Source organism: Thermobia domestica, chromosome 5 (genome assembly GCF_964235325.1).
Source record: "Thermobia domestica chromosome 5, izTheDome1.hap1.1, whole genome shotgun sequence".
In the NCBI taxonomy this organism is placed as follows: Eukaryota; Metazoa; Arthropoda; class Insecta; order Zygentoma; family Lepismatidae; genus Thermobia; species Thermobia domestica.
This window is the reverse complement of record NC_137458.1, coordinates 149,349,104-149,363,473: the sequence shown is the minus strand read 5'-3', so window position 1 is coordinate 149,363,473 and position 14,370 is coordinate 149,349,104. Positions and strand designations below refer to the sequence as shown.

The 14,370-nt window shown below is 36.6% G+C and overlaps 1 protein-coding gene across 1 annotated transcript in view; it reads left to right on the top strand.

Annotated features, from left to right (window-relative positions):
• Positions 1-13,074, top strand: part of LOC145686174 (uncharacterized) — an 81,593-nt gene extending 68,519 nt beyond the window's left edge. The window contains exons 5-7 of the mRNA XM_081759194.1: positions 5,998-6,176; positions 10,100-10,501; positions 12,712-13,074. Coding sequence (XP_081615320.1) covers positions 5,998-6,176; positions 10,100-10,501; positions 12,712-12,900 — 770 coding nt within the window. The 3' untranslated portion in view covers positions 12,901-13,074. The remainder of the gene's footprint in view (positions 1-5,997; positions 6,177-10,099; positions 10,502-12,711) is intronic.
• Positions 13,075-14,370: the final 1,296 nt, after the last annotated feature.

The following is a 14,370-nucleotide window of genomic DNA, read 5'->3' as shown; positions in this document are numbered from 1 at the left end:
CTTTTTAGACTCATCGTGTCGTTTCCTTTGCGTCAATTTAGCGCATTCGTAGGCGGATTTCATCTTCTTTAGATCCGTGACGAATCTTGTGTAATTGTGTTCGGTCACCGCATGGGACCCTTCAGCTGTTTCCGTCGGGTGGTACGAAAATTGTATCTCCCTTGCATAAGTCAATTCTATAGGCGTGTAGCCCGTGGAAGAACAAGTTCTCGAATTTACTGCAAATTCTAACAACTTAATATCCTTCGACCAGTCACTATACTTTTCACTATAGATGGAAATACTGGTTTTGCACTGTTTTACCCAAACTTCGCTCTTGTTGGCACATGCTCTATATGCAGATATATAAATTGCCTTGGAGTTTAAAATTTCAAGAGTTTCACTCCATAGCTTACTGTGAAATACGGCGTGATTATCTGATATAATACGTGGAAAGCTTCCTTGGTCACAGAAAAATTAATAAGACAATTCGCTACTGTCTTAGATGTGACCTTTCGAAGTGGAAAAAATCTCACTAGTCTGGTGAATGCATCCACTATAATTATACAGTACATATGTCCACTGGTACTTGATCTGCTGAGAGGGCCCAGGGAATCGATGTAAGCACATTGACCAGGGGCCTCCACTAAGGAACTCGACATAAAGCCATATTTCACTTTCCCAGAGTCCTTAAAAATAGCACAAGCTACACATGCTTGCGAAAATTGTTTTACATCCTTGTACATCGTAGACCAAAAGTACTTTTTTCTTATCCTCATTAAGGTGTCCTTAAAGCTAGGGTGACCCGAATACTTCTTATTATGTGTTACATCACACGCAGCTGCCCTTAAGGAATTCGGTAGCCAAATCACATCTCGCTCTGATCCCCTAATTTTCACAGTTTTCAGTAGTACTCCATTTCTCGCAATCGAGGCCCTTTTCTTACTCAGTTTCAGCTTTTTAATCTTACTTTTACTAAACCCAGTTATATCGTTTTTTAAGTATCGGATTATTGGAGATAAAAAAGTATCTTCCTCTTGCAATCTCTGTACCTCCTTCATATCCACCAGGGTCTTGTCTGTAAAAATCTCGTTTTTCCCTTCTTCCTTTCCCTCTTCTTCCTTCCTATTGTCTTCTACGACTAAGCAGAAAGGTAACTCACGCAGCATCTCAGCTTTCTCTTTATCTCTAATTACATTTTTTCCACTATATGTTTCTTCTTTCTTCCTTTTCTTGCTTTTAAGCTCCTTCTTGAATTCTTTCATTCGTTTACTAAATTCAATATCTATCAATAAATTTTCTTCACCTCGAAAATCGTCACAGTTTACCAGAGTTCCATCCTTTTCTTCTAGTTTAAAATATCCTGAATCATTTTCCGATTCCAAGGGAAAATGTTCATTAGCTAATTCAGAGCCTTCAAAATCTATTGGCTCTGTATAACAACTCTCTATTCTCGATAGATAATCTACGTAATGCTTAGTTCCCTTCCTATACTTAAGCACTATTGGAAATCTAGCCAGTCTAGCCGTCCATCTAGTTAACATGGCCGAAAGCTTATGTGACTTCAACATGGTAAGAAGAGCTTCATGGTCTGTGTATACATACACAACCGGGGCATGTATTAAATAGACTTCGAATCTTTCTACCGCTAATAAGATTCCTAGTAATTCTTTCATTGTCGTGCTATACTGTCTTTGTCCTTCCGTCAGTTTTTTCGAACCATATGCTACGACACACATCTTATCTTGTTCATTCTTCTGCGATAAGACGTAGCCCGTGCTTATATTTGAAGAATCTACGAACAAGAAAAAATCTTTCCCCTGCCTTGGCAGTAAGAGCTTTTTGTCTGCAATTAAAGCTTCCTTTAATTTCTGCAGAGCATGTTCGTGAATCTCCTCCCATTTAAATTTCACCGTCTTCTTGAGGAGATCTGTCAAACAAGCAGTTATCTTAGCCATATTCGGAATATTCTGCCTAAAATATGAAAAATAACCGAGTAACGACTGCAATTGCTTTCTCGTCCTTGGTCTCCGAATCTGCTGTGCCATCCGCTTTTTTTCCTCTTTTTGACTAACATGGCGTCTCTCATTACCCGACCTATTTACTTTAGCCGGGTCTAAGGCAGAAATTGCTATCTGGGCCGCGTCTGACTTTTCTATTCTTTCCCTAGTATTGATGGCTGCAATAGTATGAGCATAATCTGAGTTTTTAAAACTCACCTGCTGCATATAGTTATACTCTCCTAGAAGATAGGACTGGATCCTTAATGATTCCTGTTCAAGTTCTTTCAACGATTCAAAATTCTTCCCATGTAAAAATTGCCTAAATTTTGGGTGGGACTTTGCTATTATTTTTGAGATCTGTTCCTTTTCCGTCGGTGGGTCTTTTAATCTCAAAAACAGGGTTGCCATACTTTTAATGAACCTTGCTAACGATTCATCCGGGTTTTGAAGCTTATTTGATATCATACTTTCAATCTCCGAATTATAATCGAAACTGAAGTGTTCCTGTAGAAAACTATGTTTGAATTCGGCATAGTTTTCAAATGGCCTTCTAAACTTAAACCAGCGCCCTGGTTCTTCCAGTAATACTTTAGGAAGTACAAAGTTCAAAATATCTTTCTCCGGCACGTTCTTCTGTTTCGCCCATTCTTCGAGAAAATCGAGAAATTCAAAGGGACATTGATTTCTCTCACCGGAAAAAGTTTGTGTTGAAAGTTTAATATCTATCACTTCCTCTGGCTTTCTACAATTACAAATTGTTTCATTTGTTCCCTCGCTATTCCTAGAACTTCTTAATTTCCTAATCTCTTCTAGTATATTAGCCACATTAGCCTCCTCACTTTCTTCTAACCCCAAAGCGCTCTTAAGCTCTTCTAAGCTTATTGTACTTGACATGGTTACTTTCTTTACTCTGCCTGATCTTAATAACATAAAATTCTGCTATTATGAGGTGGGTCGATCTCTTTCGTCAAATATCTAAAAATCCCGGACGGCCCCCAATTTATGTAGTGTTACCTTCCAACCTTTAAATTTTAACTTCTATCGCTGGTCTCTTTCAACGTCTCATCAGGCTCCTCTAGGAGAAATTACAATTAGGAACACTAACATAAATAATAATAAAAAAAATTCAACCCACTCAGGTGGATATCTCTCAATAAAACTTGTAACAAGATTCAGGGTAAAGAACAATCTTTATTCAGTAATTAAATAAAAAAAAATTAATTAAATGAATTCTCCAAAATAGCGAAGTTATCTTTCAGGGCTTTTTAGCATTGAAGCCCTGTCTCTTAAGTTTGAAGCTCAAGGCAAATCAAAATCCTATCAGTCTCTATTCAGACTTCACTGATCAGTCATCTCCTCACAGTTCAGTCCTACCCTAATTCTATCAGGAGGGCCTGACTCCAACCTTCCGTCAATAAAAAAAATATCAAGAATAACCAGAAGTGTCAAAGGACATCACTCAGTCCAAAGACGGTTATTCGTATCAAAGAGAAAACCATCATTTAGGTTTCTCTGGCCTAGCAAAAAAAAAAAAAAAAAAAATAATCTAAAAGTACCTTAATGAAGCTTGCCTCAGAGGTTTTTTTTTTTTAAATTTCTCAAAATCCTACTTTCTCCTAGCTAGAAGATTACGGGAATCATTCATCCCGATAAGCTATCACTCAAGCTTATTTCTATCTGCACTAAATTTTCATACTAGCTACGGTCATCACTCTGACCCAAGGAATTTCTCCCTTGCTCTAACCATCATTCAGGCTAGTCCCTCTAGAAAGCCTATTTTGAAAAAATCAAGAAAAAAACTACAGCCATCACTCTGGCCCCAGAGAACTTAATTCTCCGTCATTCGGTTATCATTCAAACCGATCCCTCACAGATAGGAAAGTATATAAAAAAAAATTCCAGGCGAGGCAATATCCAAGAAAACGATGGGAGGCTTCTAACAGCCAAGTCTAATTCCCAACTCCCGCATAATGCAATGGCCTCCTTCGCTTATATATCCTCGAGCGAACATGTCCTTTTTTTATGTTTCTTATTTTCGCTAAAAAGAATCCGCAAAAAACCGTTTGAAAATCTTGTCCAACCGTCTTTACCCTCTGGAATTTTCCATTGCATGCTAGAAAAACTATATATAAAAAAAAACTTGAACGAATAACTTTAAGAAACTAGAAGAAACAAGAAGAAAACACAACGCAGCATATATACAATTTCAAGAATAAGCGTTAAAATAATATTTTGCCCTATCAACATATGAATATATATATGAATATAATTATTAATTATACTATAGAATATATACGTCTGGTCAGACTTACCTTTATAAACATTTAAACAGCATAATTATACTTCACTATTAATTTAATATTAATATGTACAGTAAGGGCGAAGACTCGTCCTTACACGTGTTTTCCCCTAAACTAAGGGTTTCCGGATCTGCTCGTATGGAATTCTTTCTCTCAGTACTCCATACTACACTGCATTCGAAAAGTATATACCTGTTATGTGCTTAAAACAATACTTAACGACTTACTCCTACAGTAGTTGTCTAAAATGGTTCCCGTGAACATTCAACCATATCTGCATGCATTTGTTCTTGTTTTCGAAGTCTCTCAACTTATTCACATGCAATATTCTTTGTGAAATACCAAAAAGCAGTTGGAAGTTCTAAGATATAGGGATGAACACGAGACAAGACGAGACAGAATTTTCCTCACAAAATTCGAGTCTAGACACGGCTCTTACAATAGAGAAATATAATTTTTTTGACTCGAGACATCACTTTTACAGTAGACCCTACATTTTCGAGACGAGACAGCCTCAAATCTTGACTCGTGCGCATCCCTATTTAAAAATATGCAGGACTTTCCTTCATAAATAATACTTATTCCATATCAGAAGTAAAAATCCAGTGGGATTAAGTCTGGAGAACGAGGTGGCTACTAGTCCTTAGAAATAATCCAATCTCCAAAACTCTTACAGAACTTGATATACTACCTAATTTTATATGCGCTGTCTTGTTACATTCAAGCATTACTAATTTCGTCCTGCTAGCTTTCCCATGAACTGGTAAGTTATTTTACAATAACTGACTTTATTTCTGCGAAGAATATTGAATTAACTATTGTTATTTTGGATATTTGTAATCCTCAATCACCTCAATTTTCTGGTCATCTAAAGGAATTTCATGTACGGCATGTAGGTTGTTGGCAGACCAGAGACGTGAGTTATATGCATGCGAATAACCTGATAAATGGAAAAATTCTTGATCTGCGTAGGAAAACAGTTTAAAAGATCGTCATGATTGTACTCTAGAAACTATTGAAACCATCCACAATATTGAATTTGCTTTCTGAAATCTGTGACCAGTAACTTTTTTCACATCTTTCAATTTTACAAATGATGAGATTGAGCATCTTAAAAACTGCTTTTGTAGTTGCAGCACTGATAAGCCAATTTTCACATGAATACTGAGACTTTGTTGCATATAAACTTCCAAAGATTTTTTTCTTTTTAATACTGATCGTCTACTACTTTGTTCATAATCCTTTAGTACCCAGTCTCCGCAAGTTTCTCGATTAGCTCCCCTTGAAATTTCGATTAGAAAGCGATGTAACTCGAAATCTAATGAAAAGTTGTTCTTTCAATGTGTATGTACTAGTCATTCTCACGAAAGACTTATATAGCAAAGAATATTCGCTCTTCTAAAATTAACACCATTCTGAGCGCACACGAGAAGACGAGGTTTCAATAGTTCAAAGGTAATGCACATAATGAACAACAAAAACTTAGCACACCTCGTCTCAAGGTCTCCAGCCTTGACTGGCTTGCGGAAGTAAACTGCACACAACGTCTTTATAGAAAATATTATTCGCAGCGCTACAATACAATTGCTTAATATATAATAGCGTGTATAGGTGCATAGTTACTTTGCAAACGCACTGTATTACCTACGACAATTATCATGAAACTCTATATAAACTTAACATTGAGGAAATTAAGTTAAACTTTTTTTTTGCAGATTTCAATTCTACCTGCGGTGACTCAGGGCTTAACGTAGCAGTTCTGAAACTTAAATATGTTCCAGCTATAGAGCAATTTCCTCATGTATCCTTCGCTTGCTTAGCACCTACCAATATGCTGAATTATACAGACTGCTGGGTTGCTGGTTGGAACCAATCTCCTAAGCTCACTATACAGGTAACTCATTTAAGATTAGTTCAATGAAAGCTAATTTAATGTTAAGCAAAAGTCAATCATGTTTTATACTTAAATTGCATTGATGTTGCTACTATTTCTTATACCTCTACCTATCATATACAAGGTTTCCGGAATAGAGTTGCCACCCATCCCGATTTGGCTCTGTCGGCTCGGGACTTTAAAATGTCCCGATTTTCATATTTATTGATGAAGTTAGTAACATTATTACTACTAGTAGTAGTATATTGCTAAGTACTGCTAGTAGTAGTACTTTTAGTAATATTGTTTCCACATTATTATACAGAGCCTTCTAAATAAGAGAGAACCTTACAACAGCGGCAGGCAAGAAACAATGTGCCTGACAACAAAAAATCTAAACTTAGCTTCGTAATTGATGCGCAAGTAATCAGAAATGTAAATGTAGGCAGCAGTTAGACCTGTAAGTGGCACCAGGTGAAGCAATAACAACAAGAAGGATTTTTGTTATGCGAATAGTATAGAAGTGTTGGGGTAATTAACTTTTTCTATATATCTTTTTACTTTACATGTATTTATATATGTAACGTATAGGCCTATACATAGGCTGCATACTATTCGAACTGGCCATATTTATTATATATCCAATATTACCAGTTAGGCCTACATAATTTAAGTTGCGCCACTATCTTTTTATCAATTAAGAAATTAAATCTTTGTCCCACGATTTTGCTGGCTAGGATAAAGGTGACTGTGATGATGAAAAATGAATGAAATGGTGGAATGAAGAAAGTAGGAGGAAACGGGAGAACCCCGAGGAAACCACGCACACGCTGTTTGTCCAACACAAAGTTCACTTGGCGCGAGCTAGGATCAAACCAGGGATCCCATACACCAGAGGTCAATGCTCTACCACTGAGCCACCACTACTCGTTATCAATTATACTAAATGCAATGTTATTCTGAGGGCAGGACCACAAGCGCATTACTACATGCTGGCGCGAGAACCTTTTCACAGGGAAGTCTGTGTGTTTGTGTGTGTAATATATATATATTTCTCGTTGAACCTGTCGCGAGCCAAAAGTAAATTTATGTTGCCACTAGTGCTCTCAAACGGGTCGGGTCAGCTCACTTTGGTCAACTGAGTTTAGGTTGAGCTTAAACTCGGCTGGAGTCGAAAGCTGCTGTTTTTTCACTAGCTGCCTAATTAAAAATAGCAATTTTCAATTGATTTTATAGAAGCCATAAATCTATTTTGAACACTTGCAGCTAGTGTTTTTATGGTAAATGCTTATTTTTGTACTTGTGTGTACTTTAATTTGTAAATGTGGAAGATTGATTTTACCAATCGACTGTAATATTAATATCTACGCCAATATGGAGTCTGGATTTAGAACAAAACTAGAAGTTGTTTAACACGTTGCTGCCAAGGATGAATTTTGTTGTTCACCGGTAGAGTGCCAAGCGTACTTACTTACATTATTCTTGTTTATTCATATTTTTAAACATAATATTAATATTGAAACATAATCTAAGGCATGGTAGTGAATCCGCATGCATAAAAGTTGGGGTTCTGATCGGACCTACGTGTGTATATTTTGTTTATGGGCAAGGGGATAAATTACAGTTGAACTGGCAACTGTTAGAAAGTTATTTGTTTATTACTACATGTGCAGAAATGAGAAGTGTGGATATATTCATCTTGCTTTTAGTGCTAATAAGTAATATCTTTGTGCAATGAAAAACGAAGAAATATGCGCAGAACTCGATCTCATTAGTAATAGCAGTGTAGTGATCTAGACTTTTCTGAAAATTCAGCAAATGACAGGGACACTGACATCTTGTGAAAATAAATTAGAATAAATAATGAATCCATTGTTAAACTTTTTAACATGTCACTGAAAAAGCAAAACATAGGTCCGATCGGGTCTACAAAAGCAACAAATGCTTGTTACTTGGTATTTAGCGCCCCTAGCGGCGTTAATAATCAATATCAGACCAAAACCTACGTGTAATAAAAACACTACAGTTCAATAACAGTAGACAGGATTTAACAATAAAAGTACTCCAACGTCAATTCGACGAATTAGAAATTGTGGGTTCGATCGGATCTACAGGAACATTTTCTTAGATCACTCCAGTAGGTCCGATCGGACCCACATGGCAGCTAACGTGTTCAGCAACGCTAAAAGAAAGATTGGATATGGACGACCAAGCCCAAGCAGGGCTGCGGTGGCTCAGTGGTAGAGAGTTCATTTCTGGTGCATGGTGTCCATGGTTCGATCCCAGCTTGTGCTAAGTAGGCTTTGTGGTGGAGAAACGCCGTGTAGTGGGTTTTCTCGGGGTTCTGTTTCCTCCCACTTTCTTCATTCCACCATTTCATTCATTTCTCATGGTCACCGTATCCCTTAGCCTCGGTGCAGAATCGAGGGACCTTAAACTGAATATTTCATTTTATTTCACCAAGCCCAAGGTCATCGATACAAGAATAAGATAAAGATTGGATATGCAAGACGAAGTGCATAGTAATCTTGCTCTTGGCCTTGTTTTGGTGATCACCAAGTAGCGATGAGCATATTTTCTTGCTTTCCGTATAGTATGAAAAACCATAATCAAAATCACACTTGGTGTTCATTTGTACCGATGAGACGAGCATTCTTGGCTCTTGTATAGCATGAAAGACCACCAAAACTACGAAATGTAGGACCAAGACTTGACTGCAAGACAAAGAATAAGACGCAGTATTGATGACCAAGACCCAGGGAGCGAATTGTTTGAATTTCATTTGTTGGGCTGAAAGTGATGAAATAAAATTAGTACTTTGTAATTAAATATCATACTGTATTTTTAAATTTTAAATTACAAAATTCATATTATGTATCTTCTTACGTGCAACTATATATACTGTAAAATAAGTTTTAATTACCGAGAAAGAAAAATCAAAGTGGCACGGGTCCCGGAATCATAAGAACCTATTTTGGAATGAAAGTTGAAGGCTTGGAAAAAATCACAGGTGTTCTCCTGTTTCCTCAACCCTTATCATTGTAGTTAATCGATTTCCTTTTGTCTCCGCCAAGAGACTCTTACTATTGCCTTCCGAGAAGACCCCCTGCCGTCCAAGCAGATGAGAACACTGACCTTGAATAAAAATTTCGTCACACAGAACTAAAGCAAGAAAAAAAATAAACTTCTCCCACGTCGGACATTGATATCAGTTATAAAAAGAAATAACCAAACCTCAAAAGTGCCAACTATTCATTAAGATGAATATACAAATCCACCGCTTGATCTAGCTAGTGGTTAACGTGTAAGACTTCGGTACACGTGGTCCGGGTTTAATTCCCAATGGGAGTGCATTTTGGCGTTCACCCAGTGTCGTGACCATAGTGCTCTCAAACGGATCGGGTTGGCCCGACTCGGATCGGGTCAGCTCGGGTCGGGTTGTCGGGTCGGTCTTCAACCCAACCCGACCCGTTGAGAGCACTAGTTGCCACAGAAGGAGCACGTATCTTCCCTCTTTGAAGTCACGCGCTACGATAATAAAAGTACGTAGGTATTTTTGAGAATCGTAGGTGCAGTTGCCAGCTTCAGCAACCATGATCCACACAATTTGGCGATCTTCACGTGGTGGTAGTGTGTCGGCCTACACCCCACCTGAGGAGTTCAATCTTCTTCTGCATCCACCATGAAAAACTCACTATACCTACTTGATTCTACTACTGTACAATGAGGTACAGACATTGACTTGATGGATAGTTGTATGTTTTCAAGATATGTACAGATATTTCAGGATGTCTCCTTTTTCTCTCTTTATAACTATACCAACTATCAATTACACATTGTGGTTAAATTTCGTACATTTTGTACAAGCGGAGTTTCAATATCAATATAACAAACATAACTATTATATTAGTTCAGTAATTTTAACAAATCCTTGTTTATTTCAGATACCTAAAAGTCCTAAACATCAAACAGGAAAATGTATGAAGGCTTCAAAAGAAAGTGAAAAGAATAAAGAAACTAAGAAAGTCCACCGTAAAGCCTCTGTTGCTCCAGATCCTTCCACCACTTACAAAACAGAAGCTGCATGTGCTATGATCTCAAAGTTGCTTGATGAACTTGACCAGTCTTTCCCAAATCCCTGTTTACAAAAGGAAAAAGAAAGGTTTCAAATGCACTACCACAAACTTGACGACAACGAGGATTATGGCTCCGCAAGTAAATTGCTAAGCAAAGCAAGAGTTAGCGCAGTTGACAGAGAAGTTTGTTCGTCTCAGGTGGAACTTCAATCGGAATTAGATGCAGGACACCTGTGTGTGTTTGGTCAAAATTCTCAACAACCTTGTATAGTAAGTATGCTTGTATGGTTATTTTAATTACATCTTAGATTCAAAATGTTTGATTTTAGTGATCATATGGCTTGGTTTAATCACAACAGTACAGCTTTTGAGTTATTTTTTTCCGTAGTGTTGCATTCTCAAGTAGGATAACTTCATTCTACGAAAATGAAGTTTATATACTATGATAAATTGTGAATAGTGTAGCAATAGTTCCGCACTTTTTGAATCACCCGTGAATTAAATTTAGTCAGCTACAGTGAATAAAAACAGAATTTCAGATAAACTGACCTCACCACTATACTAAACATCCTCGAATTAGCAAAAGTGCAAATTTTCACTAGAACTAATCTAGTTAATGCAAAAATATTAGTTATGAGAATTGTTAAACTGAAAAAGGTCCGTTTGAGCATACGCAAATGAAATATTTGAGAAATATTTTGACGGTAAAATAGTTAAGAAATAACTTTAAAAGTTCACTAAAGAGTGATACAACAATTTTCACTTAACGTTTATAGACAAACTTTTGTATGAAATTGCTATATTTAATTTGCATTATCATATATATTGTGTGTCCGTGTCCGTCCATAGTAATGAATGATCTGTGGTGCAACGTTGATACAAGAATCCTTTAGCAGTATACAAACAAAATCTCGCAGCAGAAACCTCACCGCCCAAAATTTCGTGCGATTAATTTGTCATGCCATTTTGATATAACCCTTTTGCGATATACAAACAAAATCGCACGGCCGAAACCTCGCTGTCCAAAATTCAATGAGTCAAAATATCGCGTGGCCAAAACTTCGATATCAAAATTTCGTGCTGTACAAAACTCTAGCAAAAATCTCGCGCCCAGGGGCGTAATTTAGGGGGAAGGAGGGGGGGCAATTGTCCCTCCAAGAGTTTGAGGAATGTATACTTTAATCGATTGTCTACTAATATACTAGTACGAAATGTGAAAGTCTTATGTCGGTGGTGTTCTTAGCCCCTTCAAGCGAAGTCTGAAATGACACCCCTGCTCGCACTGTCTAAACACTTCGAACAAATCTCGCCAGACAAAAACTCGTAGGCCGAAATCTCGTACAGACAAAACCTCGCAGACACAATATAACTATTTGAGTTTCTGATGTCAAAATAATACGAAAGTGCTTACTTTAGAAGGTACAAGGGGGGGGGGGGAAATTACGGTTCAAAATGAATCGATATATTGTAGAATTCTCAAATTAGGAGAAATCTTATCCATCGAGTATATTGTAATTACATTATTTGGAGAGTGTGAGCTACGAATCGGGGCTTCAAAATTTATAGCAAAAGCCAAAATTCTTTCGTGAATACCCTAAGGTGAAACTCGTAAATAAAATTCTTATTAAAAATAAGTGGAAACTTGTAATAACAGCTATCGAAAATGCAGCTTTTGAATGAAAATGGGACTCACCTGTTTCTTATTTAAATCTACGTTGTCAGTTTCATTACTTGAAAATTGCTGAATCGTTTGAAATGAATTTTCTGTCTACTGCACAGTGCTATACTCAAATTTATTTATGAAATGCAGAAAGGCAATCCTCTTATTTCTAATCATCTTAAGCACCCAACTTGAGCAACTATGCACATTCAACATGCCAATGCATTCGCAAAGAACTACTCGTGTCAATGGTACAAAGCTGCCCACACTTGAAATTCTAATTTCATTTTTCTTACTAATTTGAGGACTGTGAACCAAATGGAAATATTTTAAATCCTATCAGTTCGTGAAATCGAGGAAATAATACATCAAAATTGGGACACAAATAAGTTAATAAATATTCCAATTTTGAAGTTCTTTTCCTCGTGACCCCTACAAAGAAATATGGTTAAATAACCCGTGGACTGATAGTTCCATTGCATTCAACGTTCTTAAATTAGTATGAAAATTCCAATTAGAAATTTTATCTAAACGTAGGTGCTTTTATACAGTTGGCATGAATTGTAGCTCATTTTAATATTACAACTAAACTCTTCAAGGAATTAAAAAGTTTCGTATGGAAAATAGGTATATTTCCTTTCTCAATCTATTTCATTACCTAATTTAATTAGTTCTTTATTACTACATATAGGCATTTATTCATTTCCTGTGATTGCAATTTGATGTATTAGTTTGTTTCCTAAGTGTTTCAAGTCTTCACAATGCATTTCATATAATGTGCATTCAATTCATATAATATTGTATAATATCCTTTTTTTAGGCTGATATTGGTTCCTCTGTGGTCTGCAGAATTAATCAACCAACAAACAAGTGTGGAAATGAATCTCCAAAATTTGCAGTTGCTGGAGTTATTACGAATACCTACCGCTGCTCACAAGAAAGTGCAAAGCCTATACTTGGTGTAAACATTGAGAAAGCTTTAGATTTTGTTTGCTATATCATTGAATGACATTAAAATAATTCAAGTAATAATTTATAAGTTTTCCTAAATACAAACCTCTGTTCAATAATTTCTTACATAGTATCTGAATGATCTTACATTGTATCTATAACGATCTGGCTTATTCAAAGTACTCTATTGGAAATAAAATGATTGAAATAAATATTAACATATATATTTCTATTTTGTTAATTTCATTTTTTCCTCAACTTCTCAAGTATTTGTTTAGCGCCCCTTTTCAACACAGAGGTTGAATTATACCTATGTTAAGGCGGAATCCGAACTCAGCATAATTCACATTGATGCTCCAACCGAGAATTTAACCCGGGACCACGTGAACCAACCCGCACGATTTGGTCGCTAGATCAGTAGGAAGGGTTAGTGTTTATTTAGTATTTTCACAAAATGCAAAATGGTATTAAGCATACCTAAAACTTTTGTAATATCCGTTCAGCAGGTTTTGTAATATGCAGAGTTCAATAATGGATAAAGCACGTAAAAATTCTCTCTCTCTCTCTCTCTCTCTCTCTCTCTCTCTCTCTCTCTACCTACCTACCTTGCTCACAAAGAATGTCATGGCAAGTTTAAAGTACCTACAATCTACTGTACGTTCCTAAAATATATTCTTTCCGGCGCAGTTGTACTTGGGTACTTTCATGAAGTATAAAAGATCAAGCGTAACAAATTTACTGTAAAATATATTTTTCTAAAATCTACTCTGCAAACTACTTTCTCTTCTAGCTTCAAAAACGCCAAAAATTTAACCAAAAGTTACAACTGTAAGAACAGTATGTTAGAAATTAGATTATTACGACATATATTCTTCCGTGGACTCTGGTTTTGTTTTTGAGGCTCTTGGTATTCAGCGATAACCAGTGATGTATCGCTAGAATTTTAGTAGGTATGCGCTCTAGTTTCCAAAAATATACCGTATATGTTAGTTTTTTTTTTTTTTTCGTAAATTCTAGATGATTTTAGTGGACTATAAAACTTTTAGGTGGGTATATGCGCTACATTATATCCTGGTCGTAACATCGAAACTTATTCATTACATGGTTCTTATTTCTAAGTTTCCGAGAAAAATTTTTGAAATTACCCCCATAAAATCATCCAAGCTCTTGGGCAGTGATTCTCCGGTGGCTCAGTGGTAGTGCTTACCTCCGGTACATGGGGTCTCTGGTTCCGATCCCCGGCCAAGTAAGTTTGTGGTGAATTGTCAGTGTTTCCTTGGGTACACCAGTTTTCTCGCACTTTCTAATTCCTCCTATTCTTCCATCCTCATTCACTTTAATCATAGCCTCTCTTAGCCTAAAGAACGTAATTATGAAACGTTAAAATGAAAGATTTAATTTCCTTTTCTTCGAGCAGTGATTTTTAAATTGAATGCTGCCAGTTTGATGTTGCTCTTCTTAGCGAATCCATGAGAGAGGAAGGAGCAAGCAGGAAATTTGACGTTGATAGGACAGAGATGATATGGAA